Source organism: Clarias gariepinus, chromosome 23, assembly GCF_024256425.1.
Source record: "Clarias gariepinus isolate MV-2021 ecotype Netherlands chromosome 23, CGAR_prim_01v2, whole genome shotgun sequence".
NCBI lineage: Eukaryota > Metazoa > Chordata > Actinopteri > Siluriformes > Clariidae > Clarias > Clarias gariepinus.
This window is the reverse complement of record NC_071122.1, coordinates 11447574-11470949: the sequence shown is the minus strand read 5'-3', so window position 1 is coordinate 11470949 and position 23376 is coordinate 11447574. Positions and strand designations below refer to the sequence as shown.

At 38.1% G+C, this 23376-nt stretch overlaps 2 protein-coding genes across 2 annotated transcripts in view; both read left to right on the top strand.

Moving 5' to 3' along the window:
- Nucleotides 1–22010, top strand: part of slc6a6b (solute carrier family 6 member 6b) — a 29295-nt gene extending 7285 nt beyond the window's left edge. The window contains exons 2-14 of the mRNA XM_053483990.1: nucleotides 5813–6042; nucleotides 6420–6554; nucleotides 8113–8347; nucleotides 8752–8884; nucleotides 11027–11161; nucleotides 11390–11493; nucleotides 11612–11736; nucleotides 13372–13484; nucleotides 14411–14548; nucleotides 15216–15318; nucleotides 17937–18037; nucleotides 18555–18725; nucleotides 19218–22010. Of these exons, the coding sequence (XP_053339965.1) occupies nucleotides 5814–6042; nucleotides 6420–6554; nucleotides 8113–8347; nucleotides 8752–8884; nucleotides 11027–11161; nucleotides 11390–11493; nucleotides 11612–11736; nucleotides 13372–13484; nucleotides 14411–14548; nucleotides 15216–15318; nucleotides 17937–18037; nucleotides 18555–18725; nucleotides 19218–19373 (1878 nt within the window). The 5' untranslated portion in view covers nucleotide 5813 and the 3' untranslated portion in view covers nucleotides 19374–22010. The remainder of the gene's footprint in view (nucleotides 1–5812; nucleotides 6043–6419; nucleotides 6555–8112; nucleotides 8348–8751; nucleotides 8885–11026; nucleotides 11162–11389; nucleotides 11494–11611; nucleotides 11737–13371; nucleotides 13485–14410; nucleotides 14549–15215; nucleotides 15319–17936; nucleotides 18038–18554; nucleotides 18726–19217) is intronic.
- Nucleotides 1–23376, top strand: part of LOC128510924 (uncharacterized) — a 236230-nt gene that overhangs the window by 36067 nt on the left and 176787 nt on the right. The window lies entirely within an intron of this gene.

The window sequence follows — 23376 nt, the reverse complement described above, 5'->3', positions numbered from 1 at the left end:
TGATGGCTAGGGGACTGGGTCAGGCTGGCCCGTGTAGTCCAGAGATTCAATAGAAGCCATAGTGCAGCTCAAGTTGAGGAAAAGGTTAATGCTGGTTGTGATAGAAAGGTGTCAGAACACATAGTGCATCACTGTTATGAAGGCAAAAGGAGGGGGTGGGGTACTCAATATGAGGCAGGTGGTTATATTGTTATTGTTGACAGGCATATATACTGTATGCATCGTGAACATGTACTTTTGCAAACAGTGTCATCTGCAGGCTTTGTGTTTCAAGTTTCAGGGCATGCAAATGATTAAAGCTTAAATAAAAAAGGTTGCTTTTTGCTAACAATTTGGGGAGCCCATGCTTTGCTGTGACAGGCATGATTTTGACGCGTACGTGCACCGCCCCTTCTGACCTGTAGGGCATCTGCGAGCTGGAAGCCTCGAAAGAAAAATGGTCGGTGTCTCTTTAAGAAGACGCTCGCGTCTCTCCTCCTGTTGCACCGAGAGGCTGGCCGGTGTTTTTCCACTCATGCCGATGTCTATTGGTCACCCATATTAAGAGACAAAGGTCGGAAAGAAAGGCTTATAAATAAAATTTTACCGCGACACATCCAATTCATCGTCGCACGAGACACAAGAGACCAGGAACTTCTGAAAAGAGGAAATACAGAGAAAGAGAAAAAACAAACAAATCTGAGCAGGTAAGACATTCTAAAAGACTATATAAACTATACGTATAGTATAAAATAAGCATAAACGTACACTTTATTTATGTGTGCACATAACCTATACACATATTTAGTTACTCATGTGCCTGCATCCCTGCCCATTTTTTCTAGTTTTTTTTTTCAGGTGTATTGTATTACAGTATATTAAAAGCGCGGTGGTCTTTTGACCCTAGGTCTTTTGCTATTTTTTTACGTAGTGTATACTTTATTAAATCATGCACATTATAAAGATTAAGCTGTCATTTTAGCCTGATGATGATGATGAGCTAAGAGGACGCGCGCTCATATTAATGTCGTATCGGATTTCTTTGACTCACGCTCGCGCTGTTTTCACTCACTTGCAGTTAACTGCGAGCGGAAGATGCGCGCGCGCTCAGAGTGTGTGTGTGTGTGTGAAAGAGAGAGAGAGAGCGATAGATGGGTCCCGCGCTTCCTGATTTTGGGGCAAACAAAGTCCTGTTGCTGTGCATAACTTCCATCCTGTCCCCTCCGTTTGTGTTGCGCGTATGTGTGTGCGCGCGTGCGCGCACCCTTTTACACCTATCTTGATCACACAAACCGTCACCTGCACTGGATTTATCACGTGCATCTCTAAGGCATGACGCATAGAACGTTTGTCGAAGATCGAAAACAAAAAAATACACACCTTTTTCTGTACTTGTTTGCTCCTCCGACCTCAGTTCCAGAATTCATGTTTACCACTGTATAATTATTTAGCACTGAGCTACAGTAATTCTGATCTATATCTACACTTCCATACAAGGTGCACACTTGCCCTAAGTGTTCAGACTTGCACAACTAAAAGTGCATTTAATGCTGTGCCAGCAGTTAATACAACGCTAATACAACTTTTACATTGCGCACTATGCAAGTGCACGCTGCTACCTTATTCCAGATGTCAGTCGCATCCCCCATCCCCCCCCCCTATTTTGGGGTGGGAAATAGCTTATTGTTTAACACTTTACCTCTGTAAGCCTGACAATTCTACATCATTACTTCTGCATTCTAATGTCACCAGGACATTAAGTAATTAAAGAACGGATAAAACATTAAAACAATGAAGGATTAATAATATTATAAGTTAAATTAATCAAGAATGGTAAGGTGTGGCATAAATTGGCATGACTGGAGAATTTCCAATATAGACAAAAGGCAAACCGTAAGAGGTTGTGGTTGTGTCATGTGGTTGGAAACAATGTGCTTGGAAAAAAATAAAATAAAAAAATAACCCTTGGTGACTTGACTTCAGGAATTTAAAGGAATCTCATAAATATTCCTGTCTGATTTAAAAAAAAATCACAAATCTGTTTACATCGTACAGCACAGTTGCCTAAGAATAGGGCACACCACTGGCAACAAGCCCTCTCCTCCTCCTACAACCAAACTCTGTTTTTCTCTTTCGTTTCTTTTTGCCATGAATGAGTCAAACCTCAAAGTCTTTAGCTGCCCAGCTCCACTCCCCCATCGCCAAACTCCCTCCTTTTTCTGGCCCCAAAGCAATTTAAAGGTTGCACCTCAGTCCAAGAAGGTGGCAAGAACCCCTAAATCTTGCACTGGTATGTTTTCGGGTTCATTCTCTTACTGAAAGCGGTGCTCACTGAACATCTAAGTCAAGCTGGACGGTCTACCTGCTTCCGATTCCATGTCTTCACTAGAGGATGGGGTAAACTACGACAGGTAATCTCTGAACTAGACCCAATTCTTGGCTTCTTTTGACTCAACCATCCATTGTTTTGTTGGTGTTTGGCAAGTTCTGGAGGAATAAAAAAGCAAAATACGTCTTAAACCAATGACTACAAGGCATTGGACTACAGGTTTTATTTTTTTTTACATTTAATAACAAGCTTATTTTAGCCTAAATAAATTTAGTTTTATTTAGTTGCATCTTAACCAAGATTGACATCCAAAAAAGATGAAGTATTCCATCCAGGAATTTAGTGATAATTGACAGAAATGTTGTACAGCTGATACTGTAAAGTGTACTATTTCTTTTAAAAAGATCTAATCATTCACTGTCATTCTGACAGGGACAATAAATAAAAAAGTTCATGGGTAATCCACTAACTTATTAGTGGCGCCGATCCAAGTTTTTTTTTTTTTCTTTTTTACAAGACACCCAAGGTTATAACTAGAAAAAAATGTAATGAGCCTTGTCAGAGGAATAATCTATCTATTTGCATCATCTTTATTCTTTAATTGCACCAGTAGCAATTTCTAACCTAAAGACACACTTTTTTTTGGGTTTAAATATGTTTTACACTTTTGACACTTTCGAGCAGTTACAGAACTTCCTCTATGGTACACAATGCACTGTTAACACTGTACTAATGTACAGTTGGTCTCCACTAAGCTACCTGCCTTTTTTGTATTTTGTTTAAACAAATTGTTTAATCGTGGACGTAATACAAGCACGAAAGAAAGACTGAATTAGAGCATCCCTATCGTGATGCCATGGCAGTGTCTTGTGTATCTAGGAGACTTGGTTAATGGGTGAAATTGGTCCATTTCCAGCCTTTACTATGTTTACATTATCATTAGCATCCGATTTGATGGCGTAAACTAGAGAGGGATAGCGGAAGTTGGGCAAAGACCACTGGAGTTTACCCAAGGGCATTAACCAGAGCTGTTGCCTCCTGCTCTTATCAATTGCGATTCAGATTTGCTTGAATCCAACCTCGGATTTTTCAAGTGTCCTGTTGTTAAACTGGAATCGTGAAAAATCGAGCCTTAGAAACATGTTAAGTGCTGTCCAGGGGGAAAAAAAGGAGTTGTGATAGAGGGGAGGAAAGAGTTTAATGTGATTATCCCGAGGAAATGTGCATGGGTTTAAAATAGTGGTTATGTAACAAACCTCACATGGACGACAGACGTGAAGTCGCCTCTGTAGCCAGGGCCGTTGCATAGCACTTGCCTTTTAAATACGTGATCCTCAGACAGAAGCAGGCAATGAGGCAGAGCAGAGAGGAAACTGTGACTTGACATTTTTTTTGGTTGATTTACTGAGCTATAACTTTAGCGAAGCAAATCGCTTCTAATTAGGAGCTCCCTGGAGCTTTGTGGTAGCAAAACAGGCTCTGTTTTTGTTTCCCACATTAAACTGAAGAGGGAGCACTGCAGCTGCTTCACAGAAATCTAAGCTGTCCTATCAAATAACATTTCATGACTTAATCTTGCCTGATATCAGCAAAAATAAGATTTTTTTTTTATCAGAAGGCTTGGCTATTTTTGGATTTTCAAAAGAATTTAGATTTTTTTTTTCCACTTTTTGAAATAAGTATTTAAGATGGAAAGAAAATTAACCTCTGCCATACAAAAAAACTTTTTGTCATCGTGCCACATGCAAACGCTTTGCTCCTTGCCAATATTTTGTTGCAGTCCAGCTTGAGGATCAGATTCATTTTAACTAGTCTAAAGAGGCCACACACAGTATATGAATTAACCATTAAGGCTAAAAACCCACTCAAATATGTTATTTTATACTACGATTACATCACTACATATGAATAACTTTGAATTAAATGTTCTGTTTATTAAGTCTTCAAGGACTTTGAAATCCTCTTCTTTATTATACTCACTGCTTCAGATCTCAAAGCTGAAGCGTTAATGGAAAGCTTTTTTAAAAAAAAAAAGCTGTGGGATGACAACAGAAGATTTAAATAGCCCGCACAGAAATGAACCATAGGTGAGGATTGCTGGCCCTGGTCCGTCCCCTCACTTCTGTTCAGCGCTCAGGTTACAGAGAAAGCCAAGGACACATACGACTCTAAATCCTTTGAGGAGTGGAAATTTACCCGTCCGAGACTGTGTCATCCTGTACTCTAAAGCTGAACTCAATCTGCTGATAGTATTTAATTGTCTTAGTGGGGGGGGGGGGGGGGGGGGGTGTTGAGCTGTCAATCAGGGCTTACCCTTAGATGCACGCGCACTTAGATTGCGGCAGCCAGAGCATAGTGACAGCACGCACCATTCCAACGCAAGCATGAAGGAGATGTAAGTGCATTGGATGGCAAATGAATGGTTTATTATTTATTACTCTATGACATACTCTTTCTGGCATTGTGTTATACTGTAACTTGTAGATAAACTGATAACAGGACCATATTTTAAGAATTTCTTTGCAGTTTGGACACAAGTTCGTAATAATTTTACTCATACTGTCTGTTTTGTGAAATAGTTTTTCTTATAAAAAGCTGAATAGATTTTAAAATGTGTGAGTCTAATCTGGAAATATGGGGTATATAGATAAAAAAAATTGTGCCTTCATTGTACCTTCAGATGATTGTTGTCCTCCAAATCTGCAGCGTTTTTTTTTTTTTTTTTTTGGCGGTTTTTAAAGCTGTATTTAGTAATGTCAGCGCAGTGTTTTTTATCTCGGCTGTGGACTTTTTCCATGTGGGTTTAAACTTTTACAGATGCACAAACGTTATCCTTGTTTTGAAGACTGACTAATACATTAAGCACACTGGACATTGTGGTAACTAGTGTTTGTCATTCGTCCTGTCCCTTAAAAGGACACAATGTAGAAAAAGTGCAGCTTACTGTAGACTATTTTTAGTGTGTTCCCATGGGGTGGGGTTGAGGGGTAGGGGGGTTGGTGGAAGGAGACCGTTTCCAAACACTGTTTAAACGAGCAAACTGTCAATGGGATTGTAGTCTGTTCTTTCCGTGCCAAGTTAAAAAGGGTAAGTCTAAAGGGTGCCAGAGCATTTCTGACATCTTTATCTGTATCCCTGGGATTGGATCTGCGCTTCTCCATGGCACTTTTGGCCAGTGCTTTGAAACTGTACACCCTGAGCCAGTAATAACAATTCCCTCTTTCAAAAGTGTCTTGACACATATGTGCTGTGTTAATTAAAGAGACCGAGCACTCCAAACACTTGTTGCAAATTCTTAGCTTAGTGTTCCTCCCCCCTCTGTGTTGTGTCATGGCACTTAGACAAAAGTCTTTGACTTCATTCTTTATACTGGTGTTATCTTTTTAAGGTTTCTCATGCATGAACAAAACATGTATGCGTAGATGTCTATGTGTAATTCTCACTGGGTCAATCAAGCCTAAAGTGTAAAATTTTCTGGCATTATTTGTTCTTGTTTGTTCACAGCATGCCACAAAAAGAGAAGCTTCAATGTCTGAAGGACTTCCATAAGGACACCCTGAAACCATCCCCGGGGAAAAGCCCTGGCACCCGACCTGAGGATGAAGCTGAGGGCAAACATCCACAGCGGGAGAAGTGGGCAAGCAAGCTTGACTTTCTTCTGTCTGTGGCTGGAGGATTTGTTGGTTTAGGAAACGTCTGGCGTTTCCCATACCTCTGCTATAAGAATGGTGGAGGTAAGTAAAGGTTTCATATACTGTGTCTTACAACTGCTACATCTTGAAATGATTTAGGACTAGACAGACCTGCTTGAACGAAACATGTAATCCCCCCCCAAAAAAAGCACATGAGTAGCCAGAATTCAAGCTCAGCATCAAAGCATTTCAAATTTTAGAAATAGCTTTGCTGATTTGCTCGTCTTGAGAAATGTCACAAGTGCCTCCAGCAACGTTCAGTGCATCACAAGGCCATATTTGGAGACATACACTAGCTGTGGTTACATGGCCGGAAATGAACAGAAAAAAAAAAACGGTTTCAGTTTGACACCTTTAAATGTTATATTTAAATGTTTATTGATGTATTTAAACAAGTTCTCCAATTTTTTCATACCTAGGTGCATTTCTCATCCCTTATTTCATTTTCCTGTTTGGTGGAGGCCTACCTGTGTTTTTCCTGGAGGTGGCTCTTGGCCAGTTTACCTCTCAGGGAGGAATCACTTGTTGGGAAAAAATCTGCCCCATCTTTACTGGTGAGTATCATACCAATATCCAAATAATAATGTCCTGCACATGTTGCTTTGAAACAAACAAGCTTAGAGGAAGTGGGAAATGGCCTAGCACAACAGATGTTATTATTTGCTTACAATTAGACAATAAAGGAAAACCCACTTTAGGAAGGAAATCCCCCTGTTCCCCCTATGAAACCAAGGCATGGGAAAGAACTCTTCCATAGCCACTGATTTTTAAAAACAAACCACAAATACAGTGAGATTATCCTGATCTAATATTTCAAAGGATCGTTTCCTAAACACTTCAAAGTCCACTAGGACGTTTTCGATGATCAGGTCTGCTGTGGAAAAATTTAAAATGTTGTTTTCTGAAGTCTAAAACCGAGCTCTCTGCATTTGCAAACATTTTTAACAAGAGCCCAGATGAACATGTTGAAAGGTCCCTACTGACACACAATTCCAGCCAGACCTTGAGAGCATGCAGCATATACAGAGTGTACTAATTTCAGTGTTGCCATGGCAGCACAGTGGCAAAACATGAAAGTGATGACTAGAAATTAGTTCAAGCCTATGAGGGATAATCATTATAACCAGGAAAGATAAGGTCTGGAAAAAAAAAGAAAAGTAACTGTTTTTGTTTCTTATCATGTCCCTTCTCGGTGGGGCAAAGATTTCCTAATGTGTTGATGTTATCCAGCTGTTAACACTGGCTACTTTTCGTGCCACCCAGAAGAGTTACAGTAATTCTTTTTTTTTTTTGTAGCAACGGCCATCTTTCATAACACTGTTTTATTTACAGAGTGATATTCCATATGCTTGGTAAGTCAATACAGCAGACAGCACTGCAAGTCATGAATATTTATGGAAAGTTCATGCTTCAACAAATGGGGAAACACAATGTGACATACAATATACAATTTAAGGTTAGACATTTGACATTTTCCCCAACAAATATGCAGTTTTAACAGAGCAACAGCTTTGTATCACTGTGTTCAGCTTTCCTGCCAGCTAAAAACGAACCCAAACAGTGCTCGCTGTGTAAGCGCAATTCAAACAGTTCCTCATTCACATGCTTGCCCCTCATTAACATGGGTACTTTGTACAATGCTGGTTATTGTGGTTCACTGAAGCAAAACTTTTCAAGTAATGCCTACATCCAGAATGTAAATCTGTCGCAGAGAAGGTTTACAGGGGTTTAGTTAGTAATTACACTTTGTATTACTCTTGATAAAATAGATAATCGTCATTAATGATTAGTGAAGTTAAAAAATCTGTAGAAGCAACACTAGCAGTACTATATTTGATTTTGCTGCATGTCATCCAGTAGAGGTTTATTTTCCGGTTTGGCAATGGCCTTTTCCTTCGGGGTGGCTCTTTTCCAGTTCACCTCAGAGAGAGAAATCACCTGATGAAAAACTCTGCCTTATTTAAATGACAAAAACTGTTTGTTTCTCAGCAAAAAAACAACAAAAAAAAAAGACTTTTTTTGTTCTTCTAAGAACATTCCCCTCAGGCCACCATCCAATTCGCTGTTGATATTTCTCTAGTAACTGTTTATGTTTCCACTATTCTCATGCAGGTATCGGCTATGCTTCCATTGTGATCGTTTCCCTCCTGAACATCTACTACATTGTGATTTTGGCTTGGGGCTTGTACTACCTGTTCCAGTCCTTCCGTCCTGAACTTCCCTGGGGCAGCTGCAATAATGTGTGGAACACAGAAAACTGTATAGAAGACACACTCCGCAAGAACATGAGCCAGTGGGGGCCTGAAAACTCTACCAACTTGACGTCACCAGTCACTGAGTTCTGGGAGTAAGTCTTTAAAATCTTGCTAACTTGGTTGTTTCATTTCTTCTTCTGCTCTATTTAAGTCCTGAACATGAGAGAGTTGCAGAGATCTTCTATACTGTGCATAGCAGGTGTCCTCAAAAACCTTGAGCAGGAATCCATTTACAACCTGGCCCATCCTTTCTGTGACGTGCCAGTTTACATGCATAAACTAATTATATAGTGAAGGGGCTAGAGAGGACAGGGTATCTGGAGCCATAAACTAACCTTGTCTAATCTACTGGTTGTCCCTGGTTGTCCATTCAATCCTGTCAATCATCTCTTCTTCTGTCATTCATGTGTGACCTAACACTTTACCCAAAATCTGTTTTTCCAGTCTCTTTTTGTTGTTCTTGAAATTGCTCCTTATTATCTCATGTCTTTTACAGACACAACGTCCTCAGTATCTCTGACGGCATCGAGAGCATGGGAGTTGTTAAATGGGACCTGGCTCTGTGTCTCCTTACTATGTGGATCATCTGTTTCTTCTGCATATGGAAAGGTGTGAAGTCCACAGGAAAGGTGAGTTTATGTTCAGCAGTGGTTTTGATGGTACAGTATTCAGTTCACTACTAGTCGAAAAAATTAAAAAATTATTTCTCAGGCAAGGGTACATGGTACGGGTTTCTGGCCATCAATTCTAAGGTTAAAGTTTTGGCCTTAGTGTCATAAAGCAACTGCACTGCTTCGGACCGTAAAGCCCTTCAGAGGGTTGTCACTAGGGATACCTCTCACCCCAATTAATATAAAATAAAAAATACGGAAATCACATTGTATGATTTTTAAACAATTTATTTTTGAATTACTGTGTCAAATAAGTATTTGATTACTTGAGTCAAAAAATATTAATATATGGTACATAAGCTGTTGTTAACAATTACAGAGGTCAAACGGTTCCTGTAGTTTTTCACCAGGTTTGCACACACTGCAGGAGGGATTTTGGCCCACTCCTCCATACAGATCCTATCTAGATCTGTCAGGTTTCAGGGCTGTCGCTGAGCAACACAAAGTTTCAGCTCCCTCCAAAGATTTTCTATTGGATTTTTGTCTAAAGACTGGCTAGGTCACTCCAGAACCTTGACACAGTTTGCTTCTTACGGAGCCACTCCTTGGTTTTCCTGGCTGTGTGCTTTGGGTCTTTGTCATGTTGGAAGACCCAGCCACGACCCATCTTTATTGCTCTGACTGAGGGAAGGAGGTTTTTGCCCAATATGTCACAATACATGGCCCTGTTCATTATCTCCTTAATACAGTGCAGTCGTCCTGTCCCCTGTGCAGAAAACCCCCCCCAGAGCACGATGCTTTCGGCCCCATGCTTCACTGTAGGTACTGTATGGTATTATTGGGATGATACTTATCATTCTTCTTCCTTCAAACACGGCGAATGGAGTTAAGACCAAAAAGTTTTACTTTGGTCTCATCTGACCACAGGACTTTCTCCCATGACTCCTCTGGATCATCCAGATGGTCCCTGGCAAACTTTAGACAGGCCTGGACATGGGCTGACTTAAGAAGGGGAACCTTCTGTTTGATGCAAGATTTTAAACCATGATGTCTTGGTCTATTACTGATAGTGGCCTTGGAAACGATGGTCCCAGCTCTTTTCACGGCATTGAACAGCTCCTCCCGTGTAGTTCTGGGCTGATTCTTCACCATTCTTAGCATCATTGATACCCCACGAGATCTTCCGTGGGGCCCCAGTCTGAGGGACATTGACAGTCATCATTAGCCTCTTCCATTTTCTGACAATTGCTCCACCAGTTGTTCTGCTTGGCAATTGATCCCCGTAACTTTTTCCAGCTTTTTGAAGGTCTACAATTTTGTCTCTTGACTCTTTTGACAGCTCTTTGGTTTTGCCCATGTTGCTACTTAGACTTTGGCTGATGGTGGGGTGCACAGGTGTCTTTATGACAGCTAACGACCTCAAACAGGTGCTACTAATTTAGAATCATGAGCAGAGTGTAGCTGGAATACTTGAAAGCAAAATAACAGGAGGGTCAAAAATCTGGCTGATAAGCAAGTGATCAAATACTTATTTGACACAGTAATTCACAAAAAATTGTTTAAAAAAATCATACAATGTGATTCCCGTATTTTTCTTTTTATATTCTGTCTCTTACAGTGGAAATGCACCTATGCTAAAAAATTATAGACCCCTCCATGATTTCTAAGTAAGAGAAAATCACTCTTCCTTGTACATATGGACCCATACCCTCCTTTACGACATTTCTATTTATTGTAAATAGGCCACTAATGCACTTCTGATTAGATGCTAACTGCATTTCATTGGCTCGGCACATGTACTTTGCACAAAGATAATAAAGTTTAATCTACTCCAGTGGTTCCCATCATTATATATGTGTGTCAAGAATGCTGCATTTTCTGGTTATCCTATTTATGATTTTTGGTTTGTGTTAGTGAAAGGCACCCCCTTAATCCTGCTTATAAGCTCTCACAGCATGCTAAAAACAATTCACTTTAAAGACTGTGCATTATGGATAATGTCTGTTCATGGGTTAATCACTAGAAAAAATAAAATGGTGCTGTTATGCTATGAAAGGTTGACTTGAAATATGCAGGTCTTGCTACTTTTAGTTCCATGCTTTTACCTGTCACTTGAATGAGTTTATATTTAATCTACATTTACATGTCCTTTTTTTTTAGGTTGTGTACATCACAGCAACTTTCCCCTTCGTCATGCTGGCTATCCTCCTCGTTCGGGGTGTCACACTTCCTGGTGCAGCCGAAGGCATCAAATTCTATCTGTATCCAAACGTCACCCGTCTGCAGGATCCTGAGGTAGAAACTCATGCCCTTGTGGGGCAATGTATCACATTGAGGAGTGCTAGGGAACTGAATTAATAATTACATGTGTCAAGGTACAACTCATACGTCATGCAGTCAGGTCTTGTAAGCATTGGGTCCATTTGGGTCCAAACCAAGCATATAACCCTTAATACCACCAATGAAAATGATCAAGTATCTTATTTTCTTACATGTATTAACAGATCTTCTTTTACTGTGTAGGTTTGGATTGACGCAGGGACACAGATTTTCTTTTCCTATGCCATTTGTCTGGGAGCAATGACTTCACTGGGGAGCTACAACAAGTACAAGTACAACTGCTACAGGTGAGCTTCGTTCGCCACTGGGTAGGGGCCGTGAGATTAGTCCAGTCACAGGCAAAAAGTGGGAACTTAGGTTCCTTTTGTGTAAATTAACAAGCTCCATGACATATGTGTGACATAGGGACTGTTTGCTGCTGGGAGGCCTGAACAGCGCTACCAGTTTTGTGTCTGGCTTCGCAATATTTTCCATCCTGGGCTTCATGGCACAAGAGCAAGGGGTGGACATTGCCGATGTGGCAGAGTCAGGTACGAGGGTAAAAGTAGCAGTGATGGTGGGCACTGCTACTTCAAATGAAAAAAAAAAAAAAGACAAAAATGAATCAATCGTTTAAAAAACAACGACGACAGTTTCGGAGACACCAATACTAAAATCGAATAAATTAATAAGCAAGCTGAAGATGTAGTTGTTAATGGAATATATCACCTGGGAGCGATTCTCACACTGGTTGGATTCGTCAAACAAACTGTGGAAATATATTGAGAGGATGTGCATGGAGACCCTGGGAAAGCTGAGCCCTTGATTGGATCTTGTCCAGTCCACTAACGATGAAGAGTCTACAGTTAGTCTGAAACAGCTCTGTTAGAACTCTTCAAGCCTGTTTCTGCAAATATTAAGGGGGGAAAATTACCAAGAAAAATCTTGTGCCAAGCTCACAGAACAAATAATAAATTTATGGTTCCAGGATTTCTTGGAATGCTGGCCTGTTTTGTTACATGCATTTTGCTTTGATTTTTTCCAACAGCTATTTATGATGTTTGGCTGCTGTTCTGAGCACATTGTATTTGTTCTTTTTTCTCCATCCTGTAGACCATACTGGACAATTGTTCAGATCTTCAATTATCAAACTCTTCATTCCACATGCTCTCTCATTCAGGTTTAGAGTTCCTTGATTTGCTCTTCTGGTTCACCTTTCAGTGCTAGACTAATGAGGTGAAGTTATTTGACGGATCGATTGAGTCAGTGGCTCCCTTTTTCGATGTTTAGTTCCTCTGCATTGCTGTTACTTGCCTTAAAGGGGATTATGGCATGCTCAGCTTAGCTTGACATTGTATAAAAAGAATAAATCTTTATGGCTGTGTTTATGCATAATATTTTATTTTAAATGATGTGGCCTGCTCTGCAGAAGGCTATGTTTAATGTCATAGTTAGCCGCAGGACTTTTACAAAAGAGTTGAAGTATATAACTGTATTGGATAGATCATATAACGACACGTCATGAAAGGTAAGCTAAGTACATGGCTTGTTTTAGAAGATTTTCTTCTGGCCGTGGCCAGGGCCTTTTTTTGCTTTAAAATGCTGAAATGTGGCCCCTTGAGGAAGAATCATTCCGTACTTCATTATATAATATGCTTGCCTGGTTTCTTGACATACAGTACATTTGCACATAAACTTGGCAGCTAAAATGTGCTGTTGTACGTGTTAACTGTCTGCTAGATAAGTTTTGTAATGCTAGGTTAGCCAAGATTTACCTGCAAGAGGCCTTGGCAGGAGACAGTTAAAGGCTGCTCCTCTCTGTTGTTGTTGTTGTTGTTGTTGTTGCTATTACTATCTAAGCAGCAGTACATACAGTAAGAGCAATGTATTATTCCTCTATGGAAGTCATTAAAGGAATTTGTTAGAAGGTTTCTTGTCTGGTATGATGCTAAGTAAAAAGACAAGAAAGTCGAATGAAAATATTTGCCGCATTAGTGGGTGTAATTTGCCTGCTACAATTGCTTCGATGCCCAGAGTCTATACGCGCGTTTTTTGTTTATTTTTTCCATTTGATCTATGCCGGTGTGCGCTATGCAGCGGCACGGATCAAAATAGGCATATGATTAGCATTTCTAACTATACTCTCCTCCACTTCCCCTCCCCCTCTCTGTTCTTTACCCTTCTAGGTCCTGGCTTGGCCTTCATTGCTTACCCTAAAGCTGTGACGATGATGCCACTGCCTACATTCTGGGCCATTCTCTTCTTCATCATGCTTCTGCTACTAGGTCTCGACAGTCAGGTCAGTGTCTCTTGATTTTTCTATTACACTACACAACTACCATACTTGAGTGTCAGTTAAACTGTCAGGGAGTTTAATGCTAGTTGAAAATGCCTTTAAACATTTATTTGTTGTGGTATTTGTACTTCATTTGTACTTTCACAGTCTCCCTTTGATGCGGTACATGGCCAAAAATAATTTCCTTAGATATAGTGTATTCTGACCAAGAATATACAATGCTGGGATTTTATATTTAATCGTAATAAGATAGTACATTCAAATTGTTATTTGTCACATACACAGTCATACACAGTACAATATGCAGTGAAATGCTTATACGATCACCAGTGACCTTAAAAAAATAAATAAAAGCTTATACATAAGAAATAAATATGAATAAAGACCATGACCATGTTGCCTATTTGGCCAACATTGACCATGTTGTCAATTTTGCACATGCTGTAATTGTTGTTCATTCTGTGGATTTTGTGCATGCATGCGGCATTACTTCCCACACCAATCGGCATAACCAAATTAACAAAGTAACTCTCATATACAAGAGGAAGCATCATGTTGACCCTTGCATGAGTCAAGGGTTCTATCACATTTCACTGTCTAATTGAAATTGTATACGGTACTAAGTCAGCATGCTTACTGATCCAGGGTACTGAGTTCTTGCCTGCTGGCCCAGTTAAACTGAATATGACTTTTGAAATGTAATTAATATAGCTTCTCCACACCTCATCAAGTAAAGTTATTATCCATCTGCATTGTAGAAATTATAATCAGCAAAGTAGACATTTTTGATGGCTTGCCGATTTCACTCACTCAATCACCCAATACCTCCTTCTCACATTTTAGCTTTTAAAATCCCTTTGCTCAAAGATAATACATTTTTTTTTCTTTATTAAATCCTCTAACATCATTATTTTGTTTTACTCTCACAGTTTGTTGAGGTGGAAGGACAGATCACTTCGCTGGTGGATTTGTATCCATCCTTCCTACGGAAGGGTTACCGTCGAGAAATCTTTATAGCTATAATATGCTTTGTGAGCTACCTGCTGGGACTTACCATGGTCACTGAGGTAAGTCAGGAAAAAAAAGGTCTAATAATGATTACTTGTAATACTAATAAAATTGTCAAATTATATGACAATGCTACTGAATGCTCAAATCTTATAGGTCTGACAGTGTTGATTAATTTTCTACAAGGGGCAGTTAAGTCAAACTAGGACTTTTGTTTCTGCTGAATGATAGAACACAGTTATGAAAGTTAAACTACCAGTATTTCATCACAAATTTCATTACAAGTCCCGGTTTGACTTGAGCGTCCCTTCATCTAATACAGCGGCTTAGACTGTAGTTCCGGCTGCAGGATTAATATTACCATGCTTGTTGTAATACACCTATATAATTACTTTATGTAGTAACAACTTATACAGGCTTTATATAGTGCAGTAGATAATTCTTAACATAAATGTTAACTTATCTCTATAATTCATTATTTGTGGGTCTTTTCATGCTTTTTAAAAATATATATTTTAATCTCATATCTAAGCCACTTTAATTTTGAACTCCATTTTGATTATCGTCACATGGGCCTGGTTTTGCTCAGTGACAATGTATCTTAAATAAATTTTGTAAACAACTTGTGAATTATGGAGGCACTCTGCTCTCCAACAACGTTGCACAGTCTAAAACCTGTACATGGACTTTAATGCCCCTGTCTTTCTTCTTCCTCTTTTTTTTTAGGGTGGCATGTATGTGTTTCAACTCTTTGACTACTATGCAGCCAGTGGTGTGTGCCTTTTGTGGGTTGCATTCTTTGAATGCATTGCAGTAGCCTGGATTTATGGTAGGTTCAAAAAGTGATTTAAAACATTGTAAATAGTATAGTCAGGAAACTGAAATTAAATCTAACATTACAGAATATATGCTATGTAGTAAATCTCACATGCATACTTTAACTATAAAAGCACGGCAAAAATCCCATTTTGTGTGTGTCAACAAAAGCAGTCAAATCGGCAGCCTTTAAATTTGAATTGTAAATCACATGGCAAATTCCATATACAAAAACTGACTCCATGGGTAGGCTAGTTACGAAAAAAACTCAAAAATATACTCACCAGCCACGTCATTAGGTACACCTTGCTAGTAATGGGTTGCACTTCTTTTGCCTTTGCATCTGCCTTAAACATAGATTCAGCAGTCCTGAAAACACTCCTTAGAAATTTAGGTCCTTATTGACATGATAGCATCAAGCAGTTGCTGCAGATTTGTCAGCTACACATCCATGCCATGAATCTTCTATTCCACCACGTCCCAAAGGGGGTCATTGGATTGAGATCTGGTGACTGTGAAGGCCATTTAAGTACAGTGAACTCATTGACATGTAGAATACAGATGGAGATGATTTTAGCTTTGTGCCATGGGATGTTATCTTGTTGTCATAAAGGGACTGTTAGCAACAATACTGAGGTAGGCATTTAAACAATGAACCAAGGACTACCTCAACCAAGAGGCAAGTTGGTACTACAGTAATTGGCCCAAACTGTGGCAAGAAAATATACTACCATTTCAACAAGGCAAGATGGATCTATACTTTCTTGTTATTTATGACATGAGAATGTCAGCAGAAGTTGAGATTCGTCAGACTCAACATTTTTTGAAATTTTCTATTGTCCAATTTTTCCTCATATTCTTTTCTGACTTTATCTTCACATTCCTTTAAAAGACGTTCACATAGCATGCCAACCTGTTTAAAAGTGGTGTTAAAACCTTGTGGGTAAAACAGCTCCAGAGGATGTCTCTTGGAAACTGGACCCAGTCAAGAGAGAGGCATGTGGCTAGGGCTTGAAAGATGAGCACGCCTCAGCCTGGTGAAATCTTCCATCCAAGCGTTTTTCATTTCTGTATGCGCTTGTATTCTTGCTTTATATTATGAAGGATTTGCCCTGTGGTGAGTGTGACTGAGAGCTGGCTGAAAGGACTCGGCTTATGATGCAGGTAATTTCTCGGCGCTGATGCCTGCGATACCAGGCGCATCATTCAGCATTTGGCTCGAAAACGTATGGAAATTCTTTTAATTCGCTTTACCTCTATCTTTCTTCAGGTCATCGTTTTCCGTTACAAAGGAATCGCGTTTTCTTTCTTTTCTTTAAATTTTTCTGAGCTCATGCGAACTATATCCTAAGTTTTCTGTTCTTAGCTGACAGGAGTGAAACCCGGTGTGGTCTTCTGCTTCTGTTGCCCACCTGCTGCAAGGTTCAACGTGTTTTGCATTCAGAGATGCTCTTCGATATTCCTCGGATTTAAAAATATATTGGAGTTACTGTTGCCTTTTTATCAGTACGAACCACTCTGACCATTCTTCCCTCACGTCTGACATCAACATGGCCTTTACGCCCAAAGAGTTGCCACTCACTGGATCTTTTTTCTTTTTCAGACCATTCTCTATAAACCCTGGAGATGGTTGTGTGTGAAAATCTTTGTAGATCAGCAGTTTTCGAAAATACTCAGACCAGCCTGTCTGGTACCAACCGTCTTATGCTCTGGCACCTTTTTTATGCTTTCCAAGGGCCTTAAAACTCCAGAGGTTTTAACTTTCCTTGGCAATCCAGTGCTCTCAGAAAGCCTTTTGCCATAGCTGAGGGCCTCTGACATTTTTTTTTTTTTTTTGATACCACTAAAGTCCAAACGCGATGGCGCATAAACTCCGAGGGGCCCAGGCAGCCTGAGGGCTTTGAAAAGCCTCCAGCCACATCTGGGGGTTACTAAAATTGAGGTTTTATGAGACTCATGAATGTTTGATGCTCTTAGGCATAACGTCAGAGGGCCTCATGAATGTTTGATGCTCTAAGGCATAACGTCAGAGGGCCTCATGATCACCTTAGAGTGGTCTGCAGGACTACAGTCAGTGTTGTTTTTTATTAAAATGACCCATGAAATGCTTAAGAAAACCCTATTGTCACTGATGAACAATCAACTTTGACAAAGACAAGAAAAAGAACCCTCTAGGTTAGACTGTTTATAACGTATAGTAAAAAGTTGTTAGGAGTTGGTGGGCCTCCTGGCTTGAAATGTCGTACAGCCTTCCAGGACCATAATTTCACCTCTGCGTTTAAAGTCAATTAAATCTTTTTTCTTTCTTATTTTGTTGCTCGACTTAAACTTCAGCAGATCACATTGACTGTGTCTACTTGCCTAATACATACATTTTCTTTCATGTGATTGGCTGATTAGAAATTTGCATTAGCAAACAGTTAACAGGTGTACCTAAGAAAGTGGCGGGTGAGTCATAAAAACTATTTATTTAAGATAGTAAGCTGCTGAGCTATATCTTTATAATTATATAATTGGAGTAAATTCCAGTATTAGCCAATTAGCTTGTTGGCAGTCAAGCTATAATTTGCTAAGGATCAATCTTAAGGGCTTTTATTTCATATGAATAAACAGACTCTTTATTTCTTTTAGGTGCTGATAATTTCTATGATGCAATTGAGGACATGATCGGATACAGACCAAATCCATGGATGAAGTGGTGCTGGACTGTAATCACCCCTGTTCTTTGTGTGGTGGGTTTTTTTTTTTTTTTGCTTTTGAAGATATTGTTTTTGCTGTGCTGTAAATTACATATGACAAGTAATTGAATCTTAATTTGAATCTAATCTAAATGTGAAATGGGAGAAACATTTTCATTCAATCAAACAACTTCATTAATACCAGCCTGGCTGGTACTAACAACAATGCTGTAGTTTTATACATTTTAATGTTTGATGTTAAAACATTAACTGAAGCACTTGACTTGTATCTGTGTGAATTAATGCTTGCGCTGAGGTCACATGATTGGCTGATTGAATAAATGCGATATGAGTGTATACAGTATTTACCCCTATTTCAATAGTTCCTATGGTATTCTATTAACAGATTATTTAGTGCTTTTCCTGCTGCTCATGCCATTAAATAACACTCAGTAATTTAGATAAAGAATCCATTTAGCTAACAAGATGAATAATATTTTAATGTCATCAGCTTAATGAACTGGTTTTTGAATTTATTTTCCTGTCTTTTTTTTTTTTTTTTTTTCCCCAGGGATGTTTTATTTTCTCTTTGGTCAAATACAAGCCTCTGACGTACAACAAAATCTACGAGTATCCGGATTGGGCCATTGGTTTGGGTTGGACCCTTGCCCTGCTCTCCATGATTTGCATACCTATGGTAGTCGTGATCAAGATCATCCAGTCTGAAGGTCCTCTCATTGAGGTTGGTACTTCTCTGCAATGTAAATAGATATGCTTAGCTCATTTATATTTAACTTTTTTAGTCTATTAACAAAATGCCAGTATTCTAGAAATAGGCTTTTTCTGTTAGACCTATGATATTTATGTGATAAAATTCTGCTTTAACTGTAAAATTTGGACCATGACCATATTTTATTCAACTGTTCACTGCGCTGTCACATATGCCACAGTCCTTCTGTTTCTTTTTGCCCCATACATGTATTACTTTTAGAAGAAATTAAACTTCAACCCAAAATGGCAGCATAATTATAACTGTTAGAACAATGTCTACATTGCAAGGCAAATAATGCTTATAGGTGAAAGGGAAAGACTTTCATATAAAGCTGGCATTCCAGGAAAATAAAGTAAAATTGTATCATTTGAATATTTTTTGATTACCTGCCAAGTTGAATATTTGGAGATATTTCAGTTTTATTTTAACTCAGCTAATCTGCAATTCCTTTTCATCTTCCAGAGGATTAAAGCAGTGGCAGCTCCAGTGCGAGGCAGTACAACTTCATGTCCTCAGGTATACCAACCGAAGGGCTCAGAACTGGCACATCCCCTTGACCCCAACGGGAACAATGGCTTGGTCAAGCCCAGCCACACTATCGTTGAAACCATGATGTGAGCGCTCTCTGTGAGAGAATCCAATCACCTGCTTTCCATTTATTAAATAAAATGTTAATATAGTTGTAGGACCAGGTTTACATATCTGCACTAGAAGTTCTTTTCCTTTCCTTTTTTTTTTTTACAGAATAAGTTACATTTATTTTTGTCAGTGTCTGCTTTTAATATTTTATCATAACATTGTTATATAACTATTATTACTGTTGCTGTAATTAGAGAAAAAACATATTTCCATACGCAAACACCGGTATATCAAAATAGTCCAACATTTCTCTTTTTCTTTCCTGTAAATAATGACGTTTAAATGATTTGTTGCTAGAGTGGACAAACCAGACCAATTAAGTGCTGCAAATAAAAAAAATGTTTATAGTGTTTAAAAATAATGTTAGTGTACCTAGACAAAAAGATACACAGAGGAAAGGTGTGTATATCTATTTTGATGAAAGGCATAGGACTGTGATAAATTAAACAACAGTTATTGCTTTGACATTGGAACAGAGACACTATTCTATTTTCTGGGCAAGTTAACACACTGAAACTACCACTGCACATGGCATGAGTTAACATGTTGTAATCACTGTGTGCATCTTTGAAAGCACAAATGGTCACACTAATTATACCTTGTAACATTCATCCCATCAACCAGTTATTCTCAAACGGTCTGTATTCATAGATGACGACTTATGTTTAAAAGGTGCATTAATGCTTAAAAGGTAAAAGTTAACATGCATAATCAGAAATGGGCTCCTTATTTAGCTTATAAAAACCACCTGCATATAAATCCAACACAACATGTTAGTTTATTGTAGTAATTAATTCCAAATAAATTGTGTATACAGTACAACTTAATAAAGACAGCTGCAAAAACCACAGGATAATTATTAATGAAATTACTATTTTTGTGTGCCCCCATTAAACATTTTGTTTATTTTTATCCCTTAAATTCTACAAATCAGTTTCAAATAAGCAATGCTTCTAAGTACGACACTATGTAACACCTGTCTTCTCGGTTTGAAAAAATAACTCGAAAATGATGCAACAATAAAAATGTATATACTGTTCAAAATCATCAAGGAAACACTTTCTCCTGGATTGACTTGGACCATACATTATTTATAGTGCACATAGTGCAATTTATTTATTTTTTTTCTTAGCTGTATTGGCCATTTCATAGCCCTTCTTCTTTTTTTTTTAAACAAAATTATATTACCATGCAAGAATGCAGAAATAGACATAACACTGCTGCTCACTAGAGCCAATATTCTGCATACATCTAAAGTTGGTAAACTTCACCTTGCATAAGTACAGTAACTTCACCCAGCTTAAGTAAATAGCATTTAATCCTGTGGTTGTGTCTCTGCTCTAAACAGCAGGATGCACAATACAAAAAATGCATTAAATCCACACTAAGTGTATGTAAGTCAGCTCTGAATACAGCCCAAGTTCTGTATCTTTTTGCACGGTTCTTGTATTTTTGAAATTAGGTGCTCAAACATGTTCACTTCTACATCGCAACACTCCCAAAATGTCCCACAGTCAATTACTGTTGATGTGAATGTATCAGACCGTAGACACAAACTTAAAGGATACTGGCGTGTTAAAATATGAAATCGCTCCTGTCCAAGAATTTATTTTTTTTTGTCACAACAAAGGTATTTTATGGTCAAACCTAAGCTATTTGTACATGTCATTCTTTTATTTTCCATTTTTTGTACTCTTAATATTAGGATTGTACTTGTCTTCTATCTGCAATTGTTGTTTTTTATAGGACAGTTTTATATAAAGCTTTTAATCAGTGCAATTGGTGGAAATTGTAATGTGCAATACTTTGTAGAATGATATGTATCGTTTCTATCTTTTAAAAAGATGGTACTTGCAGTGAGATCATTTTTTTTATAACAAAATAACAGGAAACATTAGACATATTTGGGGCCAATTAATCATTGCAAGGTAACACCAAGCTAAAAAAACAAAAACAAACAAACAAACAAAAAAAGCTGTACTTACTGTGATTGTCAGACATAATTTAGTATTTTATAAGGAAATGCTATAACTTTTCTATCAGATTATTTATCAGATAACATATGTTAATCTTATTATATAATTTTTTAGTAGTCTGATATGGACTGATATATCGTGTAATTAAACACTGTAGCCAAACAACTTCATTCGGATGTTAATTGTGAAGATTGAATGTTTTTTATTTTTTCTTTCTTTTTCTTTACCTTCCCTGTTTGAACACCTATGGAATGGCTTAATTAAGAAATCAAATAATGAGATCTAGTGCAAATAGTCAGAGGTAACTGTCCAAAGATCAAGGGAATATTAATCTGTTCTTTTGTTCCACCAACCTAATTTTTAATGCACATTTTACTGTATAAAGAAAAGAAGTAAGAGGTTAGGTATTCTCTTTTTATGAATACTGGGAAATGTGTTCAGACAGACTAATTGCCCACGAACTACAGATGCCATAGAAGTTTGAAAAGATCTGGAATATTCTGTGTTAGTCTAAAAAACCGAGAGTTGTTTTGAGAGAATGTTTAGAAACAAAAATGTATTTAAAAGATTTTGGAGAACCTAAAAACTTTAATTTCTTAATAAACATATATTTTTGAAAAAAAAAAAAAAAGCCTATTGCTTTCTGATATTTGTGGTGAACCTAAATGTGATTCAGTCATGCCATTGTGTTCTTAAAAGGTTCAGAGTGATGCACTACCATGCAGTGTCTCTTTAAAGTGACCCAACAACAATGCTGTTGTCAAGCCAGGGTATTTCAACACATGCCTAACTTCTTAAAATATGGGTTGTGAGGACACAACCAGTAGCTCCATGTTAGGTAATGGAAAATTGGTCCAAGATCAAACTGAACATTGTATAAATGTGCATCTTCAGTCTGTCCACTCTTATCAGGGGTCACCAAGAGTTGCACTGAGCCAGAAGGTCTATCCTTTCCCCGCCAGGCAGAGCTGTAGTAGTAATCTTATTTGACACAGACTGATAGTACCCAAGGGATAAGAAATCTGCGAAAGTGCATGAAAGTCCCCAAGCTTAACTTGTAGAAGGAAAAAATCATGTCTTTCTCAGGGTACATGTGATTAATGAGTTGGATTCCCAGTGGAAAAGGAAATATCTGCTTTGTTTATTATTAGGCCACAGAAAATGGAACCATCCCATTGTGGCTAAGGGTACTGTATAAATAAATTAAAATCTTGTGCTAAAAATAAGTGGGGATTGTTTATTTACAACAATTTGTAAGTTCTGACCCCTTCTGGACTAAAATATTAGTATCATATTTTAATTATGATTAATATGCTATGTCTTGTTACCCATCCAAGTGAGACAAAATAGAATTCAGACAAGATACTATAAAATGTTTGGATTTTAACTTTAACTCACAACCTTCTGCCTAATCACATGCCCACTGTATATCTGACAGTGTGGGTCTTTTCAAACCATTTGTTGTAATAACTAGACAATTCCATTGGTACGGATGATCTACCAACCTAGACAGATTTCAATAGTAGTAGAGTGCTGGATGGAGAATTTATCAAATTAAAGGTCTACAGTGTTTCATCTTGTGTGAAGAAATATCAGCACTAACCCAGGGCTCTATTCTATTACAAAGTGTTCATTAATTTGCTAGCAATTCTAACATGCTGCTGCAAGGTTTATACTAATGCACTTTAATAGGCTTACACGACCATTTCTCACATAATAGATTGTCATGTATTTTTATTTTTTCAAATGGCAAATTTTAAGCATCTTTATAATTTACCTTTGTACTACTAGAAATATTTGTTCTAATAAAACAATGCCATGTAGAACCTTTGTCGCAACCTTTGGAGGTAAATGCAGATCATTTTATGCACAAACTTATCAGCTTAATCATTTCATTCACTGTTCCATTTTTTTTGTTTATGTAAAGATGAACAATATATGATATGTAAGTGTGTAAAAACAGTATCTCTGACCCAATTAAAAACAATAGACAATGATAAATTAGG